General features: G+C 40.2%; 1 protein-coding gene across 1 annotated transcript in view; it reads left to right on the forward strand.

Moving 5' to 3' along the window:
- The window catches only part of LOC136833464 (zinc finger protein 883-like), a 38,657-nt gene extending 21,540 nt beyond the window's left edge, over positions 1-17,117 (forward strand). The window contains exon 3 of the mRNA XM_067095657.1: positions 12,884-17,117. Within this exon, the coding sequence (XP_066951758.1) occupies positions 12,884-14,205 (1,322 nt within the window). The 3' untranslated portion in view covers positions 14,206-17,117. The remainder of the gene's footprint in view (positions 1-12,883) is intronic.
- Positions 17,118-22,016: the final 4,899 nt, after the last annotated feature.

The following is a 22,016-nucleotide window of genomic DNA, read 5'->3' on the forward strand; positions in this document are numbered from 1 at the left end:
CCTCGCTACTCTTGCAATTGGCTTCATTTATGTGGCATAAACATCATTCTTTTCCTAGATGACTGACTTCTTCAGTCCCCTCGAAGGAGAAGTGCACAGAGGACTTACAGAGGACTTCTCCTCTTGCTAGTACTGGCCATCCTCAATCTGTGGAAGTCCAGCTGACCCCAACTCAAGAGATCCTCTATTTGGAGATGATTCTCAACTCTCGGACTTTTCAGACTTTTCTGTCCCCCCCCCCACAGAGAATTGCCGCCTGCCTTCAGACAGTTCACAGTTCATCAAGCAGGGCAGACTCCATATGAGAACTCTTCAATTTTACCTCGGAAGTCAAGTCGGACCTGCAAAGGTGGCTGTCCAAAGGCAGACTTTCAGAAGGAAAGTCCCTTCTTCTGAGCCCCGACCTAGACTTTTACTCAGACAACTCAGATCTATTGTAGGTTGGGGAGCCCTGCTGGGGAATCTGGAAGTTTCCGGGATGTGGTCCCTGGAACAAAAGAGCCTTCACATAAATGTCAGGGAGTTGAAGGCAGTCCTCTTGGGTCTTCAGTTCTTCTCGGCCATGATCTAAAACAAAACAGTGGTAGTCCACGCAGACAGTACCGCTCCATTGACGTACATTCGAAAGCAAGGCGGCATTCATTCCTTCTCCTGCTGCCAGGCAGCAAAGGATCTTCCCCTATGGGCAGATCAAAATTGAATGACAATGGTCACTCGATTTATTCTAGAGAAATTAAACATTTTGGCAGGAGCTGAGCTGTTGGAAGCAGGTCCTTCCCACCAAGTGGATCTTGGATCCTCTGGTCTGCCTCGATCTTTGGAAGTTATGGGGCAAGCCAACTTTGGACCTGTTCGCCACCTCGAGGAACCATCACCCTCCTCTCTTCTGTTCTCTAGCCCTGGCCCCTCTGGCATGGGTGACAGAAACCATGCTTCAGAACTGGTCCAACCTGGATCTCTATGCCTTTCTGCCCTTCAACATGGTCAGGGAAGTTATGAATTAATTCCAAGCAACGTTACGATGACCCTCATAGCCCTGTTCTTGCCCCTGAAAGAGTGGTTCCTGGACCTTCTTCAGTTGTTGGTGGACTTCCCAAGACGCCTTCCCTAAAAACCATGTTTACCCAGACAGCCCCACTTAAAGAGATACCACCAAGGGTTGTCCATTCTTGCTCTGACAGGCTTCAGACTGTTCAGAAACTCGTCAAAGTGAAAGGATTTTCAAGAGCAGCTGCAGAGGCTGTTGGAAGATGCAGGCGTCAGTCTTCTTGCCACATCTACTAGGCCAAGTGGGCAGTCTTCCATAAATGGTGTAGGAGACATAATGTCTCTTCTTCTGAGACATCTCTGACTCAGATTGTGGATTCCCTCCTTTATCTGAGGACCTGTAGGGGTCTGTCATCCTCCACCATTAAGGGGTATTGAGTCATGCTTAGCTCTGTTTTTAAGCATAGGGGTCTGGATCTGACTGCAAGCCCGGGTCTTAACGACCTCATCAAGTCTTTCAACTCGTCCAAGCAGAAGAAGATTCTCTTGGAACCTAGATGTAATACTGAAGTGACTAACAGGACTCTCATTCGAACCCCTTCGTCCTGCTTCCTTAAGGGACCTCACATGGAGACTCTTCTTTGTCCCTTTGATTACTGCCAAATGTGTCAGTGAGCTTTAGGCCATCGATAAGAGGGTAGGATTCTCCCAAGGGGGCACAGTTTATCCCCTTTACACTCGGTTTTCCTAGCCAAGAACGAGGACCTATCTAGGCCCTGGCCCTGTTCCTTCATCATTAGGAGTTTTATAGAAATCCTTGGCCCAGAAGAAGAAGAAAAGGTTCTTTGTCCCATTAGAGCCTTGAGGTATTATCTGAACAGGACTGAGAAGCTCAGAGGGTCATCCAGCAACCCCTGATGTTCTGTTGAGAACCCTTCTCACTCTTACTAAGAACGCACTGTCGTTCAGGCATCATAGGTCCCTCATTTCCATTCTGCAGTCAACCTACTGGAAGTGCAATCGATCGTCACGTTTCACTATTTAAAAGAAGTTGAAACAATGTTTGAAAATTACAGTACTTTGGGACCATTATCAGGGACTGGCATTATCAGGCATCAAGCCTTGGGGAGCCTTGGGGGCACAATGTACCTGGAGTACCCACCAGTGTGAGTGGATGGGTTGTGGTCTTGTCTTGGTGTAGGTGACAGTGTTGTCTGGTTGTTTTTTATATTGATGCTGAGACCAGGGCAAGGGCACATATACATGCTTTGCTAGCCATCCATCCTATCCTTTGCTGGAGAGTTCCCACTTGATTAGAGGAACCTTATGGCTTTACAGCCACGCCACTACAGGTTAAGATGAGGGACCTATGATGCCTGAACGACAGTGCGTTCTTAGTAAGATGAGCACCAACAAGAGGCAGTATTCACCTGCAGTAGCTCTCTTACCACGTAAGAACACGACAAGCATTGTTTCAATGCTAGCAATTTTTCTGTTTCAAAGTCATTACCATGCCTTGATGTTTTGAAATAGAATATGTCCATGTATCCCACCCTCTTTCAATGTGGGATTCAGCTAAGTAAGGACACAACAAAAATTGTTTCAATGCTAGCAATTTTTCTATTTCAAACTCATTACCATGCCTTAAGGTTTTGAAGTAGAATATGTCCATGTATCCCACCCTCCTTTTAATGTGGGATTCAGCTATGTAATTACTTGGTAAGTTATTTACATGAAGATGATATTTTCATAATAAAATCAAGTTTCATATATACTTACCAAGTAATTACAGAATCAGACCCCACCCTCCTCCCCTCGGATGGACATATGGGCACAAACACAATGAGGCTATCTGCTAAGTCATTTCCAGTATTCCCGGTGGTGGGCGGCACCTGTCACCTACACTAAACAATCAAAGCGCTACTGCAATTTTTTAAATAAAAGCTGCTGCGCAAGTTGGAAACTATAACTAGGTGATTACCTGTTAAGTATATATGAAACAATTTTATTATGAAAATATAATTTTTCAAGTCTGCCCCACATAAGCAGGTTCAAAATTGCTCATAGGTAAGAGAGAGAGAGAGAGAATATTTCTGCATTAAATATACTCATACATTTTTATAAGTAACTTACCCAGTAATTACATAGCTATTAGTTTCTTTTAACCAGCAGCTCAAAATTCTGAAATTGTGGGTCCGCTAGTTTGTTATGGTTATGGCGACATGCCCCGCCCACTTTCAGGTGTAAGAGAAGGTGCAACATGCAAAGAGCTTCAATTTGTTTCTGCCGGCTGTGTTTGAAAAAGTTAAGTACAGGTATACCTTAGTTTAACCAGACCACTGAGCTAATTAACAGCTCTCCTAGGGCTGGCCCGAAGGATTAGATTTATTTTACGTGGCTAAGAATCAATTGATTACCTAGCAGCCTACAGCTTATTGTGGAATCCAAACCACATTATATCGAGAAATGAATGTATGTCACCAAAAATAAATTCCTCTTATTCTTCATTGGACGGTTGGAGATTCAAACTCGCGGCCAGCAGCATGCTAGCTGAGAATGGAACCCACTTGCCCAACGAGGAACTAGGCTGTGGTTGAGGGACTGTGGTTGGCAGTACCCCGAATTTTGGAATTTATACTTTGCTGGTTGTTTGACTCATCTTCAATTGGTGAAGTATTTAATTTCGTAGCCTCTCAGCATAATTAACATAGTGTTAGGCGAATTTTGATCATTGATTGACGACTCTCTGCCCATTTTTGGACTTGTATTAGACTTTTTAGGATGTCTGACACTAATAGTGCTAGCATTAGGTATTGCAGCAAAGGCTGCAATACTAGACTAACTAAAGAATCTTACGACTCGCACACTGTTTGTATTCCATGTCGGGGACAAAGCTGTTCAGTAAATTTATGTGTTGGGGAGTGTAATGACTGGGATATTAAGAAGTGGAAGACTTTAGATGCACATATCAAGAAACTAGCAAGAGATAGGAAGAGGAAAGCTATGGCTAGGGAATCTAGTAAAGCTTTAGCTAGTCAGGATTCATCCGCTAAGTCGGATGCAATTGCTCCTGTAATTTCTTCCGATCCCATTCCATCTCCTCCACCTGTGCAAACCTCTCCTTTATCTGGCTCTCACGTTTCCGACCCCAACACCAATGTCAGTCTGGAGTCGAAAATCAATAGTCGCTTCGAGTTAATAGAAGCCCCGTGGCACCCAGTGCAAGTGGTGCAGTGGTAGTGGAGGAGATGGCTGTTCGGCCTGCCAATTCTCCTAGGCCAAGGTCCCTGACATACTCCCCAGCACCTGGGAGGAGTCCAACTGGCAACCTAAGGGAGGTCGGTGGGTTTTGCCCCTGAGCGGTCGCCCCCTTGGTTCAGTCTGTTGAATCTCAGACTGCAACCAAAGGCTGGTGGAAAGGCCTTCAAGTGAGCGCACATTGTATGTCCTCCAGCTCCAAGGTTTTGAGTCCCAGACACACGCGGCGCTATGCTGACAAGTCATGCCTGCTGAAGCGGCTTGCATTAGAGTTTGAATTTCTTCCCCGTTCCTTGCAAGAAGGGCAAGGATTCAGTGCGCCCATCGTGTAGTCATTGGGATAGCCCCGAACAATTCTCTCCTGCTTCTTCTGACGGCGATCATAAATTGGCGCTGAGGCGCCTTGTGGCACGGAGCTACTGCATCAGGAGTTGCACACCCAGCACCTTCATCTCTACAATTAGCGCCCGAGCGGCCAGAAACTAGCATCAAAGCACCCAACCTCCCGTTTGCGATTGAGAGCCCACTGGCGCCTGTTCACCAACAGGTTTCGTCACTGGCTCCCGTCTCTACAACGCCTCCTGATCACCCATTGGTGCCCGCTCCTCCACTGCTTCTTAGTAGTGTCGTTTCAGACATTGTTCCTCCTGCAGTTGACCCGATTCAGAGCAAACTGGATAATATTCTTAGTTTACTTCAGAAGGCTCCCCCTGCAGCTCAGACAACAGAGGACATATCGCTTTCTCCTGTCTCTTCTGAGGAAGAGGTTGTTCCTGATCAAGATGCGCCTTCATTGGCGTACTCTGCACTGTTGGGGTTTCTGCTAGCAACCTATCCAAGTTTCTTCTCGCCAGCTATTCCCTCTGTTCCTGCTTCAACTTTCTTGATGGAAGCCCCCTCAGTTGGTCCTTCGAAATTACCGAAGTTAGTTCTTTCCTCTTCAGCAAGGAAGGCACTGGAGGAAGTAGAAGATTGGTTTTCTGAGAAGAGAGAACAAGGCAAAGCAGTTTTTGTTTCCCTCCTTCCAAATTGTCCAGTTCGAGCTTCAGGTTTTATGCGACCAGAGAAACTCCTTCCCTGGGAGTCTCTGCCTCCTCTCAAGGAGACTTCTCTGGCCTTATTGACTCGACTAGGAGATCAGCTTTCTCCTCAGCCAAAATTATGTTCTTGGCCTTGGAACTTGCGCACCTTCTTAAAAATATTTTTAAGGTGTTCGAAGCGATGAGCTTTCTTGGCTGAGCAGTGGGCGCTCTGGTGCGCAAATTTAGAGAGTGTTCTTTGTTACCTCAAGAGATCTCGTCAGATCTCCTGGGAGTACTTTTCCTGTATTGACAGAGGCATTTGCGATAGTACACAAGAGTTAGCCAGTCTGTACTCCATGGGCATTCTGAAGAAGAGGTACCTTTGGTGCTCCTTTACTTCAAAAGGCATCACTCCGTCTCAGATATCAGCCTTCCTATTCTCCCCCTTGGACAAGATGTATCTTTTTCTACTGGCTCGATGGCCACCAACTGCAGAATGCTCGGCACCAGCTTTCCGGCGCTTGGCGTCCGCTATCAGGCGCTAGGCGCCCACTATCGGGTACTAGGCGCCTGCTATCGGGCGCTCAGGGCTCACTCTCTGACACCTTGGCGTCCACTCTCTGGTGCTCAGCGCCAGTCCATGGTAGTCTGATGGGGTTTTGCCCCCGGATAGCTGCCCCTCAGTCAAATCTGCTGTCAGCAGGTGTCGACAGACAGCCATGGGAAAGACGTCCATAGAGATGTCCTTTTTTCTAGTGGTAGTCCAGTGTAGAAAAATGCAGATGGTGTTTTTTCCAATGAATAGCAGCCATTGAAGAGGCATTTTTTCAGATAATCTTCACTCTTCTCCGCTTTCCTGTGAGCTTCTCAGGGAGCAGGGGTATAGCCCACACCTTATTTCTAATGGGACAGCCTTGTGCTTTTGCCTCCTGGGTGTCTCCTGAACTTCTGGTGGTGGATCGCCAGTTTTGGTGCCAAGCGGAGCATCAGTGCATGAGCGTTCTTTTTGTCCACTTCCATAGCTCTCTTTAAGTGCCCGAGCGCCTAATAGCACCCGAGCCTTCAGTAGTGCCCAAGTGCCCTATAGTGCCAGAGCTCCTGTTCATATAGAGCTCACAGCACCAACTATCATGCATCTGGCGCCATCCTTGAGAATAAGTTTGAGCAACGTTTAAATCTAGTAGTGAGTACAGTGGCTCAGTTACGGGCATCAGTGTCAATGGAGGAGGCAGCTGTTCGTCCTGCTGATTCCCCTAGGCGCCAGTCCCTGCCATACTCCCCACTACCTGGGAGGAGGCATACCAGTAGCCCATGGAAGGTCAGCTGGAACAGGAAAAAGTTTCCAGACTCGTTCATGTTCCCAGTAAGATTGAAAGTCAAGGAGGATCTTCCTTGGTGGAATTCCAAGCAGAGGCTATCAGAATGGAAATCTCTTCATCCTCTAAACCCCATCCTAGAGTTCTTTTCAGATGCACCAAACCCAGGTTGGGGAGCTCTTTTGGGATTAAAAGAAGTGTCAGGAACCTGCTCCCAGGAACAGCAAAACTGGCACATTAACGTGAAGGAACTACAGGCGATATTTCTGGGCCTACAGTGCTTCGCTTCAAAAATACGTGGAGGACAGTAGCAGTGCATTCAGACAACACGATGGCACTGGCGTACATCAAGAAACAAGGAGGAACCCCACTCATTCTCCCTGTACGAAGCGGCAAGGGACCATCACCAACTTCCTCTCCTCTGCTCACCAGCTCCAGATCCCTTGGCATGGGTGACCGATGCAGTGTTGCAGGATTGGTCCAACAAAGATCTGTATGTATTCCCCCCATTCGGGTTAGTGAGGCAAGTCATCAACAAATTCCGTTCTCACCAAAACCTATCCATGATCTTGATAGCCCCCTTTTGGCCAACAAAAGAGTGGTTCCCGATCTTTTGGAACTTCTTGCAGACTTCCCAAGGCTGCTGCCACAGAAGCAACAACTTCTCAGGCAACCTCACTTCTGTCGGTTCAACCTGGCCCTAACAGGGTTCAAACAGGGTTCAAACTGTTAGGTGCCTGCTCCGAAAGAAGGGCTTTTCAAGAGCGACTGCAGACGCAATTGCGAAGTGTAGAAGACAGTCTTCAGATAATGTCTACCAGGCAAAATGGTCCATCTTCAGGTACTGGTGCAGACAAAATAACGTGTCCTCTTCTGAAACCTCTGTAGCAGAGATAGTGGACTTTCTTCTGCTCCTACTCTCCGCTAAAGGACTTTCCACCTCTACCATTAAAGGATACAGAGCCTAAAGGAAAACCTTTGCTGTCCTGGAACTTAGACGTGGTCCTTAAGTGGCTTTCCAGTTCACATTTTCAGCCCATGCAATCTATCTCTTTGAGGGTCCTTGGCCACCACTATGAGGTCCAGTGAAATCCATGCTTTAGACAGACACAGGATTTTCTCAGGGGAATGCAGTTTGCTCCCTTTCCCTAGACTTTCTGGCTAAGAACGAATCGCCATCGAATCCATGGCCTCGTTCTTTTATGATCAAGAACTTATCCGAGATAGTGGGTCTGTCTGAAGAAGAAAGGACTCTTTGTCCAGTGAGGACCCTAAGTTTTATCTTCACTGAACGAAGGACATTCGTGGTACTTCAAGAGACCTTTGGTGTTCTGTGAAATATCCCTCTAGACCCCTGTCTAAGAATGCCCTGGCATTTTTTCTGAAGGATCTGATTTCCAAAGCACATTCCATGGTGAACGAAGACTCACTCTCATCTTTAAAGGTAAAGCCCCACGAGATAAGAGCAGTCGCTACGTGTTTGGCATTTAAGTGCAATGTATCCCTTACGTCAATTGTACAAGTGATGTCTTGGAAGTTCAAGTCGGTGTTTGCATCACATTATTTAAGGGATATTGAGACGACTTACAATCAATGCAGTACCTTGGGTCCGTTTTACATGGATGGAGTGGTGTTGGGGAAGGAAACTTAGAAAACAATGTCCTTTCTTTAAGCTCTTCGCCTTGCTTAGGGTGCTGAGTTTTGGAGAGCCTGGGAGTACTATGTACTTGGAGTACCCTCTAGTCTTTTGGTTTTGGTTGGGTATTGGTGTTTTTAAGTGGTTATAGTGACCATTTACTCTGGTTATTTTGTGTAGTACTGCGCCCTGGGCAGGGGCATCTTGTACTTTGCTAGCCCTCGGAATTTAATCCATCGCTACAAAGCACCCACTGTAGTAGTAGGCCCTCAATGCTTTACAGCCTCGCCTCTACTGGATAAGCATAGAGGCATGGATCTCTTGTCGAACCGCGATATTAATGACCTGATAAAGTCCTTCGATATGACGAAACAGAGGAAGGACAGTTTGGTCTTCTGGAATCTGGATGTGGTCTTGAAATAGCTAACGGGCCCAGCCTTTGAACCCCTTCATTCTCCTTCCCTTAGGAACTTGACACGCATGACTCTCTTCCTCTTTGCTTTAGCTACAGCTAAATGCACCAATGAGATTCAAGCCATTGATAAAAGGGTAGGTTTTTCCCAAGGAGATGCAGTTTGCTCCTTCACCCTAGGCTTTTTGGCCAAGAACGAGGACCCATCCAAGCCCTGGCATGTCCATTTACCATTAAAAACTTAACAGGTATTCTTGGCCATGGGGAAGAAGAAAGAGAACTTTGTCCAATCAGAGCTCTTGGATATTATCTGAATAGGACAGAAAAGATCAGGGGTCCATCTAGTAACCTTTGGTGTTCGGTTAAGAACCCTTCTTGTCCCCTGTCAAAGAATGCCTTGTCGTTCTTCCTGAGAGATTTGATTTCAGAGGCACATTCCCAGGCCCAGAAAGACTTTTGACCGAATTTTAAAGTGAGAGCCCATATCAGAGAGACCTGTTTCGACCTCTGTGGCTTTCAGACATAATATGTCGTCTACTTCCATTATTCAGTCTTCTTACTGGAATTGCAGGTCTAATTTTGCCTCTGACTATTTGAAGGAAGTGGAAACAGTGTTTGATGATTGCAGTACCTTGTGGCCGTTATTGCTGGCATAGTATTAGGTTAGGAATTATGGGAAGCACTTTTTCTCCTACTTTCCTTTCGCCTTAGTGAGGAATTTTGGAAAGCGCTTTTTCTCCTACTTTTCTTTCGCCTTAGAGTAGGGTTTTCGAGTTTTGGGGCCTCGGGGGTACAGTGTACCTGGAGTATCCACCAGTCTTAGTGGGTAGGTTGTGGTGTTTTTTAGTGTTTTCAGAGTAGGTGACAGAATTGTCTGGTTGTTTTAATTTTTGTACTGCGCCCAGGGCAAGGGCACCTTTTGTATGCGTTGCTAGACATCAGGCATATCCTCTCCTGCAAAGCTCCCACTTAAGTAGAGGCAATCCATGGCTCAACAGCCACACCACTGCGTGTTAAGATGAGCTCCATCCAGAGGCAGTATTCAACCAGGGCAAGGGCACCTTTTGTATGCATTTCTAGACATCAGGCATATCTTCTGCTGCAAAGCTCCCACTTAAGTAGAGGCGATCCATGGCTCAACAGCCATGCCACTACGGGTTAAGATGAGCTCCAACCAGAGGCAGTATTCACCTGGAGTAGCTCTCTTACCAAGTAAGGAAACAACAAGCATTGCATTCAGTGCTGTCAAATTTTCCTATTTCAAAGTCATTACCATTCTTTAATGTTTTGGAGTAGAATTTGTCCATGTGTCCCACCTCCGTTCAATGTGGGATTCAGCTATGTAATTACTTCATAAGTTACTTATATGAAAATGGCATTTTCGTAATAAAATTAAGTTTCATATATACTTACCAAGTAATTATAGAATCAGAGCCTGCCCTTCTCCCCTCTTATGGACATGAGGGCACAAACAAATTGAGTTTACCGGCCAGTTGTTTCCCGTGTTCCCCGATAGTGGGTGGGGTCTGAACAGAAGTGCTGCTGCGAATTTTTAGAAAAGTTGCGTGCGAGTTAGAAACGTTAGCTATGTAATTACTTGGTAAGTTTATATGAAATTTAATTTTATTAAGAAAATATCATTTTTATATACAGTATCCTGCACAGTTCTGTTTTTATATTGCACAAAATACTGTATAATATATTTTAAGCATATACAGTGACAAAATAGGAAAAAGGTTATGAAATTGCCATTTTGCATATATATTTTTTCTTTTGTATCTGCAAATTCCCAATATCCATAAGGGCCTTGGATGTATTAATGCAGAAAACTTGGATATTACTGTATGTTTATTTAAATATACATAATGTAGTACGTAATTTAATAACAAGAAAAAGTTCTTGTAAGAAGGGACAATCTTCCATTTGTTCTTTGGGTGTGATCTTTGCATGTTTCCTCTAGGCATATTGCAGTGGTTCTTAAACCCAGGGTTGCGACCCACCAAACCATTTCAATGGGTCCCCAAGGGTTATAACTTATGGGTTTATTATTTCACCAATACTCTTATTTAATTATCATTATTAGAGAGAATATTGTATTAAAAATACATTATGTATATTTAAATATACATAATGTAGTACGTAATTTAATAACAAGAAAAAGTTCTTGTAAGAAGGGACAATCTTCCATTTGTTCTTTGGGTGTGATCTTTGCATGTTTCCTCTAGGCATATTGCAGTGGTTCTTAAACCCAGGGTTGCGACCCACCAAACCATTTCAGTGGGTCCCCAAGGGTTATAACTTATGGGTTTATTATTTCACCAATACTCTTATTTAATTATCATTATTAGAGAGAATATTGTATTAAAAATACATAATTCATTAATATCTAAGCATAACATTATACAGACATAGAACGTTTAATTGAGATCGGAAATCTTCCTAACTAGACACTTGCCTTTTAAATTTAACGGCCCTTGAATCTCTGCAATTTTTGTTTCTGTAACACGTTTTCATAACCATAATTATATAAAAAGAAAATGTTTATTAGGGCATGGGCCGCCATGATTAATTTGGACAAGATTTTGGGTCACTGCCAAAAAAAGGCTAAGAACCACTGGCATATTGGGAAAAGATACAACATTAAGGTAATAGTGGAGAAAGATTCAAGTCAGAGAATCGGATGCTGCAAACCAAACTACTGTATGCTGTTCCATTAGGAGAAACTTGACCTTAGACCGTCAAAGTAGGTAATCTTTGTCAAGATATGAATAGACATGGTGAGCAGGAGAATAACATCAACATCAAGGGTAGGTAGCTTCATAGATCTTTTTGTTCAATTCCTGGGGATGCAGTCTCAATACTGGAGTTTTGTTAATATATTACACATCAACTTCATAGGGAGGAGCTGATTTCAGGGGAAAGATGAATGGTGCGGCCCTTCTCTTTGAAAATCATTCTTAGAAAGGTGAAGAGTACATGTTGAAGGAACAAAGATTTCAGGAATATAGGCCAGAGGGGAGCATTAGTTTCACCTCAGCAGATTCAACTTTTTGTAGTGGACAGGACTGTTATATTAGAGGACCTTTTGATAGAATGAACAGTAACCTTGAGGTCTGACAGTTTATAACAGAGGAAAGATGTATCATGATAAAAAAAGAGCATTTTAATATTTCTTACACCATATAGTGACACATTTATTTTTCCCAGAAGTTCTGAATACCCTTATGCACAAGCATGAAAATAGCACTAAATGCATCAGGCACAAAAAAATGTAACCTTCACATTGCTACTTCCTAATAATTCCTTGGGTTTGCTTTAGTTTGAACTGTCAGGTGATTGAAATGTTTTGGTTTTTATAGAATTTTGTCAATTTTATACAATTTTGCAAATTCTTTGCTGCATTTCTTTCCTGGGACTTACCTAGTTTGGAGTCTTATTTAAATTGTGCTGCTGTTGCATGATGACTTCTGTCTCCTTGACTATGAGACATTTGCTTTCATGCTCAAGTCCTTTGGACTTGAAATAGTATTTCCTTGTGTGATGGGTAACATGAGAAAGATAATTCATCTTCTTTCTAGAATTGGTGGATATGTTATTCAGTATAGATATTCTTTTGAACTTTTCAAAGGAATTAATGCCTTTTATTAAATACTGAGTTCCCCTTAATAATGGTTGTATTTTAACATTTACAGTAATTTTTGTAAAAATTTCATTTAAAGGAAAATGAAATTTTTAAAAGAGGCCTGAAGTAGTTTTAGTTTTATTCTTGTGTTTCTCTCCTATTTTTATTTATTTTATATTTCTTTACTTTTGGAGTTCAAGATATGGGATTATCTCAGTAAATGGCTCACAACAATAATTTAGAACAAGAAAATCATTGAAATTTTGGGTAATTTTTATGAAACGAAATAATTTTTGTGATACAGTAATATTTTGTTATTGAATTATTACATAAAGCAAATATAGAATCCAAGATAATGTGTTGATAATTTTTTTATGCTGTACTGTATGTTGAAAAATTAAGAATCTTCATGCTGGATCTCATTTTTATACCTGTTACCAAGCATAAACTTTGCAACGAGTACACTAAACTACTCTTATTAGACTTTGTCTAGGCATGATGACTTTCTATATGCAGTTTGCTGTTTCTTTAACATAAATCTCTATACAGTACTATAGATATTGTAGAAAAATGTTTCATGTTTAAGGTACATCGTGTTCATTCCTAGAATATAATGTTATTTGTATACAGTTGCAGGGTTTGAAGAGGTTGTGGAAGAGGTGGAATTGGGAGCAACCTCTTGGGACAACCTGAATAAGTCTTCCTCATCCTTGAGCCATGAATCAAGAATTTCCTCTGATCCAAATCCTGATGTCTTTTTTACCCTCATTGAGGAAACAGTAGCACCACCTGGTTTACTGGCATCGCCAACAGGACAGGAAGGTGGTGAGGTCATTGTTGAGAAAATTTATGAAATGAAAGATGATTTATGTTTTACTGAAGGTAGTGGAACCCCAGAAATAAAAGTTGAACCAATAGATACTATTGAGCACTCAATAGATAGTGAGGAGCATGTTATAGAGACCATGACATGGGTCAAAGAAGAAAAGATAGAAGATGTCAAAGAGGAGATGGAGGTTAGTACCCCAGAGACCAGAAAAACAACACGAGTTCGCGTGGTAGCTTATCAGTGTTCTGATTGCGTAATGCATTTCTCAGATGAAGCTGATTACAAGGCTCATATGGAAGCTCACTTGGTAAAATTACAGAATTCTTGTGCACTTTGTAACACAGAGTTTGAAACAAAATCAGAACTCCAAGAGCACATAAAAGAACATTTTTCAGAAAGTAGTGCAAATACTTGTCATACATGCAAACAAAGTTTTATGACCAAGAGTGGTTTAAAAAGGCACAGAAAGCAGCTTCACAATCTTGGCACTGTTGTGGTTCTTAATCCAACCTCTGTGAAGTGCAATCAGTGTCAAGAAATATTCTCTGATAAATCCTCCTTGAGACAACATGCTGCCATTCATGCTTCTAAAAAACCCTTTAGTTGTGATGAATGTGGTGCCACCTTCACTCAGAACGGTTCACTCCAAGTACATCTCCGTCGACATAGAGGGGAAAAGCCTTTCTCCTGTCAGCTGTGTGGTAATAATTTCACTCGTGCGCATAGTTTGAAGGTACATATGAAAACACACACAGGAGAAAAACCATTTTCCTGTGAATATTGTGGTGCATGTTTTGTCACGTCCTCGCATTTAACAGTGCATCGTCGAACTCATACTGGCGAAAGACCATACTCTTGTAGTGACTGTGGTGCTACATTTATCACTACGTCACATTTAAATGTCCATCGGAGAGTGCATGCTGGAGGAGGAAATGCAACAGGTGCTCCTGTTGGTTGTTCCCAGTGCCAAGCTTCTTTCAATGATCCTGCTCAACTCCGCCATCACCAGCGTACTCAGCATCGATCAAGTCAGCCACAGTCGCAGTTCATATGTAAAGTTTGTGATAAACGTTTTCCCAATCATCGTCAATTAAGTAATCATATGGTTCATGAGTGTGGCTGAGTATGGGTAAACTTAGGAGATATAATCACTTGTCTATTGAAAACATTTAGGTTATTAACTCTTTGAAAGATGATGAAATTAGCAGTTGGAAGTCAGCTGTGTATAATGTAGGATGCGGATAAAGAGTTCTTTTGGTTTTGCAAAAGACAAGTAAGTACAATATACTGGGAATTATAATACAAAATGGGAACTTTGAGATGTATGTCTAATTCATCAATCGTTTGCCACAGACTGTAGATTATAATAAGGAGCTACAGTTGCCTTTTAGAATTCCCTTTTGGGGAGTAGCATCATTTATTAGAGTGCCATGGGACAGATATCATCAGTCTGTCAGGGTGGTATTGTTGTACGTAGATTTTCGGCATAGTCTCAGGTGGTTATCATGTTTGAAAGCATTCTGATTTCTTCAAAAGAGTGAAACCCTTTCATGCAATAGAGAAACCAAAGATGTTGTGTGCCGTATAGTCAGCAGAGAAAAATGGTGACTATGTATGCTATTTATTTTTTATTTATTTTTGACAGGTTCAAAAAATCCTGATTATTTATTATTTTACTGTAGTCATAATGGAATGCTTGAATGGTTTTAGCATTCCTTATTTATTTATTAGTATAAATGAATTATCCTTACATAATTTGGTATATATGTAAATATTTGTATATATATACCAGTGCATATTTACTTAAAGATTGAGACTTAAATATGCATATGCATTTATTGCACAGGATGCTGTTTAGAGCTCCAAATAGAGAATTACTTGGTTTATGTAGGTACAGTGAGGACTTCAGTGATGTCTGTAAACTATAGGTACATGATTTGCTTTCATTGCATCTTGTAATGTTAAGACATAAAGGTTTATAAAACCAATACTCTGGTGACACTCAGTGCTTGTTGGATATTTGCATCTATTACAAATGTTCTTATTGTCGTAACTTCCAGTACAGTACCTTTGGACAAAAATTGATTCTAGTCATTGTGTGTAGAATAGTATTTTTTGTTTATTCAAAAGGTAAATGCAATACAGTATGGTGTTGTGTTATCTATGAATAGTCGTGCAGTTTCACGTTCTTTTAAGTAAAAAAATATACTTGGCCATTTTTATTAATTAAATATCCTTCAGAGGTTAGGGACAGTTATTTTCTCTACTTAATTTCTGTGACTAATGGTAAAAATTAAAATTTTCTATTTAATTGGTTTTCCCTACCTGTGGAGTTTGAATCTCACCAACCAAAAAACCATTGTTATATGTCAGTACATCGTGTTAATACACTGTTCCTCTTTGAAGTGAATGATACTGAAAGCTGTTACTATGCATTTATTTTTTTTTCCTTATCTAAGTTAAGATGTATCCATGACATAGGTATATCTAGTTCAAGGAGGTATTACGCTTTATTTAGCGTAGAGTTGAAATTTTGGTAAGGAGATAGTTTTTGCTGTAAGAGTTTCAAGTTAGGTTTTGTACAACTTTTAGTTTAATGCAAACATCCTTTACAAAAATTTTCTTATTTTCATTTATTGTTTTTAAGATCGCAGCCTGTTAAATTATTTTCCCTTGCGTCTGAAATTATTATTTTGGAGTTCAACATTAAAATTTTGAAATTTGTAACAATTTAGTCTTTATCCAAAGGGTTGTTTACAGTATTACAAGTTCTAAAATCTTGCCATGATATTTCTTCCTGTTAGGGTATTTATTATTTAATGAATTATTTGTATGAAGGACCATTAGAATTGTATTGCTTTCCTTGATGCCATCACTATTAAAATTGGTTTAAATTTTTCAGTAACCTACTTGTGCTTTCCTTAGTATGAAAACTACATTACAGGTTTTTTTATGTTTCCTTCATATTGTGTTCGTATAAGTGCAGTTATGTTGGAGAGTAATTCATCTTGTAGTCTGCCATCAAAGGTGCCATTTCTTAGTGCCATGTGGTTTCCAAGCTACTTTGGTTATTTATTTTTGTATTGTTACATTTTAGCAACGCTTCCAGATGTTTGATGATGCATACAGAGTGACAAGGGAAAGAATAATGTCACATACAATGTTGATGCTGTTGAGTGCCGAGGGTTTTGACTGTACTACAATTACAGTACTGATGAAAATTCATGTGTCTTTTTCTTTTTTTTAAGAGCAATATGGGGTACTGTATGATATGATTTTATTAAAATTGTCTTCCTACAGATGGTAAATACTAAGTACATGTGCTAGTTACAGTATATCTAAAGAAGTACTTTTACATAATTGTTTGTCTCTTAAATGTGACTCTTCAGAGGCAGGAAGTGGTTCTCATGCACATGGAAGGTCATTGAATATTTGGGAAGATTGCAAAAAAATATTCAATACTTTGTAAATCTCAAAATATACCATGCTAAATTGGAAAACAATCTTAAAAGTTAGATTTTATTTAAAAATCAAAATTTTACAATCTGGAAATCAGAAGTATATTGTACAAACTATTTTGTACATCATTTATTCCATTTAATCTTCAGATGTTCACTGCTTCTGTCTGCTTTTGATGTGTTGTTGATATGCTGCTCAGTGGTTCTACTTATCTCAATGTGTGTCGTTTTCATTGCGCTAAAGTGTTCTGTCAGTTTAGATTTTGTAATCAGCTGCAGGAAAACGGGGTGCAGTCTACTGAAGAGTTAATTTCACATTGGGTTGTTTTCAACAAGGTGTATTTTCAAATGAATTTAGTGTAGTGGTCTTAGTGTTCAAGAATTTCCTTTGAACCTCTGTTTTCTTTGTATAGACTTCTTTTCTTGATTTGTTCTAAGCTGTTCATTGGTCTGTTGAAATTGGTTTCAATTGTATGTTTTGAACTATGATCAGATTTTCTTTGTTAGGCTCAATAGCTGTTGTTGACTTACTCTTTATTTTAAAATGTGGATTTGCTGATTAAAACTTGTAATTTACCTGTGTACTACATTTCATTTAAGTATAAACAGAAAATTCATTGTGTAATATTCTCTAAATTTTGTTCCTATTTTGATGTGATGTAGTTGTTGCAGTCTTATGCAGACTTTATTGAGCAGTGTGGTACAGACTTGGGTTTTACCAGCTGCATCTTATTGTAGCTTTACTAAATTCAAGGAAGACGCTGGAGTTTTTAAGACAGTACAGTACAATGCTTTATTATGTTACCTACAGTTGCACTCCTAGGGCATTCAGATAGTCATTAATATAGTATTGTTCACAAGGGGTGTCTGTATGATTATATTTGTACCTTAAGATCTAGTCATTTTTTCCCTCCTTTATTTTGTATGCTTCAGCCAAATTAACAATTTGATACATGTTTGTGACAGTTTGAATTATAGTGTAGCCAAGATTAACTAAAAAGATTGGATTGATCTTTGTAGTTTTTTAGTAAGTTTTCCTATCACTGTAGTAAAACAAATTTTATTGTAGATCTGTCTTGTTGACTAATTATTGTCTGAAAATCTGAATGAATTTTTGTAAGTTATTTGTGATTATCATTCGAATGAAATGGTTTAGTAATATCTTCATTGTTTATTGGTCACAAGTGTTAAAAGAACATATTTCAAATTTAATTTTCAGCTTTACTTCCAGAGTAAAAAATATGAAATTTGTAATTAATATTATTGTACAGCAAAAAATAATGTGTTTTCTATATACCTGTATAGATGTAAGGAAATCGAGAGGTGGGACATGATTGAAGGGAAACTAAATTCCTCATATATTGAAATAATAGCAATTTTTATTACTGAAATGAGTTTAGAAGCAAAGCACAATAGGTATCTAGAAATCTTATGACGAAAAGCTGTTTTTATAGGTGTTTCTTTAAACAAGCTCAAAAATCACGTATATGCCCAATATTGTGGTCATGGTTTTTCCCAGATCATCAGTCTTTTGTCTGTCAGACAGATGGCAGTCTCACCACTTAAACTCATGCATCAGGACACTTGGTTATGTATTAGCCATTGCTGTCACTTCATTTATCATAGAAACTGTATGCAAGGCAGTTAGATCTCTGGGATTGGAAGAGGTCACTCGTATGGTATGATTACTGGTTTTTTATTATGAACATACTGTGCTCTAAAAGCATAGTTTATCACATCCCCATTTATTAAATACTTCACCAGTGTTTTTCATAACCTTGTCAGGTCCAATAGAGTACTGTACTGGGAAACTAAGTTTTTAATATATTGTTAATCTGTAGAAAATGTAGTCCAAAGCCAGTGGAATTAAAAGCAGGGCACTTGTATTAGGTAAGAGTCTCAATTTGAGAAGTTGAAGGCTTACCTTCAACATGAGATGTAGTAGCCAACGTCTCGGAACATTGTCATGAGTGATCAGTGAAGAAGAGAATGAGGGTTTTCTACCCCTTCTCCTGCTGGTAACATGGCTTGTATTAGTATGCACAGAGTTCGACTCTTAAAAATCTTAGGGAATAGAAAGTGACCTAATTGGTAACTCACACCTGAACAGCTTTGCTCCATTGTCAGCTACAGCCATGTAGTCAAGAAACTTGCTTTAATCAAAATAAGTCTGTATCCAGAGAGTTCTTTAATTCTTCACCTAGTCATTTGGATGTGTGCGAGTTTTGCCAGTAAGATGTAAACTCCCAAGAAGAAAGCAGGGAAAATTCTTTAACTGGAATGACACTTCTGTCACGTCCTCAGCCAATAGTTTGACTTTGCACGACATGCTGGATGCCTTGCATTGCAATACTGCAAGGATTACATCTTGTCATTAATATGTACAATATTTATGTCTTAAAAAAAGACAGGCATGGCTGCTTAAGTAACCTTTTCAGAGGCATCACCTGGTCTCTAAAAAGTTTTGGGGGGACATCCTGAAAATTATACGGTTAATATTGGCAACCCAAGCAATTTGTTATATTTTAATACCATATAAATATGAATGTATGGATGATATTAAAGGAAAAGGATGACTGATTTATCAATACAGTATTAATCAGCCAATAAGTTTATATAAAAGTCCACAGTTTACAGATTGGCCAAAATACGGTACAAATCTTCCGTGATATCCTCAATATACAGTTCCACTTAACTCTATAGAGACTGTGATCAGTATTTAATATTACAAACTTTTTCAGCATAAGTAATAAGAATAAAAATAAACTCATTACATTATGGGGCAGTATATTACATGTATAGGATTTATAGGATTCCGTTGAGAGTAAAATAATAGTGTCCTGTAACAATAAAAACCTTTTAAACCAATGTGGGTTTTCATATTTAAGGTTACGGATGGTAGCAAAAGAGGTAGTAAATCAGTGAATGACAAGAATAAGTGTACTACTTGTGACAGTACTAGTGGAAAAGTAAGAGAAAGTATAGCAGGGGACAATACTGAATGAATTGATTGGTGAATGTATGAAATGAAAATTTGCAAACAATAGCACAGTTGGATGAGAAGAGAAGTAGTGATGGAAGATACAGATGCATGGAGGCAATTCATTTGAGAGCACTCCTTCGAGTATTAAAGCATTTTTGCACTTGATAAAGAAAAGTGCTTACCTTTGGGTACAGCCAAACAATATAGGTCCATTAAAAATTGCAAAAATATTTTCCCTTGTGTCTGGCACTTTGTTTACAAATTTATTAGCTATTTGCAGCAAGACGTTCTCCGTGAACATGACAAATAAGATTGTTAAGCTGTTTTTGGGTCATGTTGAAACACAGCCAAGTTTTCATGCCCTAAGTGCATTGAATGACCGTTGAGCCTCATGAATTTGCTGGAGAGACCAAAAGGAGTCTCATCAAGCATTCAACTTGTGGGAACATTCTTCGAACTTCTGGCACCATATTTGCAAATGCCTTTCGGTAGTCCTCAACAGATGCACCATTGAACTGATTATGGAAGAAATCAATTTCTTGCTTTAAGGAATCAGAAAATTCTGGATATTTTTGGCTGACTCCTCTTTGAATGACCCAGTTAAGAGCTTTCACATAATTGGCAGTGCATTGTGAGATCAGATGAAGTGAAATACTCATTTAAATACTATGGGGCAATGTCAGTAACTTTGAAGAACTACTCTGTAATACTCCTCTGCACAACTGGGAGTATATTCATGAGAACCATCATCAAGCTTCTTTGGAATCTTGTGCTTGTAAGGGAGAGTCGTTGGTTCTAGTTCCCACTTCTCCTCAATTTTCTCTTGTGCAGCAACTTCAAAAATTTCCTTAGACTTGTTTTCTATACGAAGGGATTCGAGATTTTCTGCAGGTACTTTGACAGCAACAAGCATTCCATTAACTGTGACTTTTGAACCTTGAAGAGCTTTATTAAGATTTTCTATGACTTGTAGAACAGGCAGAGAAGCAAAGAGCCCAAGGGCACACTTTCCTGTTAAACATTTACGAATACCATTGGCTCGTGCTGCTGTAGATGAGCCAAAGTCATTTGCTGCTTTTTGAAGGGCTTCCAGAACTAGTTTATAGTTATCCAAAGCAGACTTTACTGAAGGTCCACGAGTTAACCATCGAGTTGGGCAGCTTGGCTTCAGTCGTGATGGGTTTGGTGTGTTTTCATCCTGAGCATGAATATTTAGGTAGAGATGATTGACTTTCCAGAGTTGTTATAAATATTCCCAAGTTCATGAACATGATCTAAGGCATCCCTAATGAAGGGTGCTGCTTGTAATATTTTAGAAATTACAAGATGGTGCCATGAAAAAAGTGGGGGGCCAATTGATATGTTGTCCCACCCCCTGAATAAAAAGTGGGGGATATGTCCCCCCCACAGATGACGCCCATGAACCTTTTTAAAATCCACCTTTCTGTGATTAGGTGGGACGCAAGCATAATTACTCCCAAGCTCTTGGGGAACAGTTTGCTTAGTGCTCACATGGACACTTCAAGTACAGGAAGAACATATGGTAGAAACAAATCAAAGAAGTGTCACCTCTGGTAACTTCCTGCCCCGCAGGGATGAAGGACATCAGCCATTTGTATTTCATGCTCCACCAGACTCCTATCCTCATGTCATTAGGTAGGAACTTTTGAGAGCAACTATCCAGATCCAAATCTTACCTAATTACTACCAGTAAAAAAAAATTGCTAGGCATATTTGCCATTTTACTCCTTTCCTTCTCAGGAGTCACACTTCTTCGCTGACACATGCTTTTAGTTAAATGTGGATTGGATTACTCTTAGCACATGACGGAGGGGGAAAACAAAGTGAAGGAACTGTCCAGTCTTGCTCTAAGTGTTGGGTCCAATGTCAAAAGAGTGATACGGTACCCAGTGGTCTGGTTGAACAGTTTAATATAAGAATAATAATTGATTGATTATCTCTAAGGTACTTTAGGCAAGGTGTATCTCCAAGTTCTCCCTGAATATTCCCAAACTGTGACAAAACAACAGCCATCCCCCGAAGGTCAGCTTGTTTTGCGGCAGGCTTCCCTAGACGAATTAACTAACCCAATAAGTTACTTATCCTTAATCTCCATAGTGGGGTTGTGCCGTCAGTGCATCTTGCGTGGTGCACTGTAGTCATTGCTTAATGGTCTTTGCAACGTCCCTTGGACCCCTACCTCCATTCATATTCTTTCTGAACTTTCCACCCTATCTAACATTTGATTCATAGAGAAACTGCAAGGTTTTCCTCCTGTTGCACCTTTCAAACCCTACTGTCAATTTCCATTTCAGCGCTGAATAACCCCATAGGTTCTTGCACTTGGCCTTTGGCCTATAGTCTATATTCTGTTCTGCTCTATTCTTATCTTCTTAAAAATCAAAAACATGCATGCGTATATAACCATCAATCTTATGAGAAAAAACAAAAGCGAAAAGAAGGATTTAAACCACCTCCAACGCTGATCCATCA

This window comes from Macrobrachium rosenbergii, chromosome 51, assembly GCF_040412425.1.
Source record: "Macrobrachium rosenbergii isolate ZJJX-2024 chromosome 51, ASM4041242v1, whole genome shotgun sequence".
NCBI classification, from domain to species: Eukaryota; Metazoa; Arthropoda; class Malacostraca; order Decapoda; family Palaemonidae; genus Macrobrachium; species Macrobrachium rosenbergii.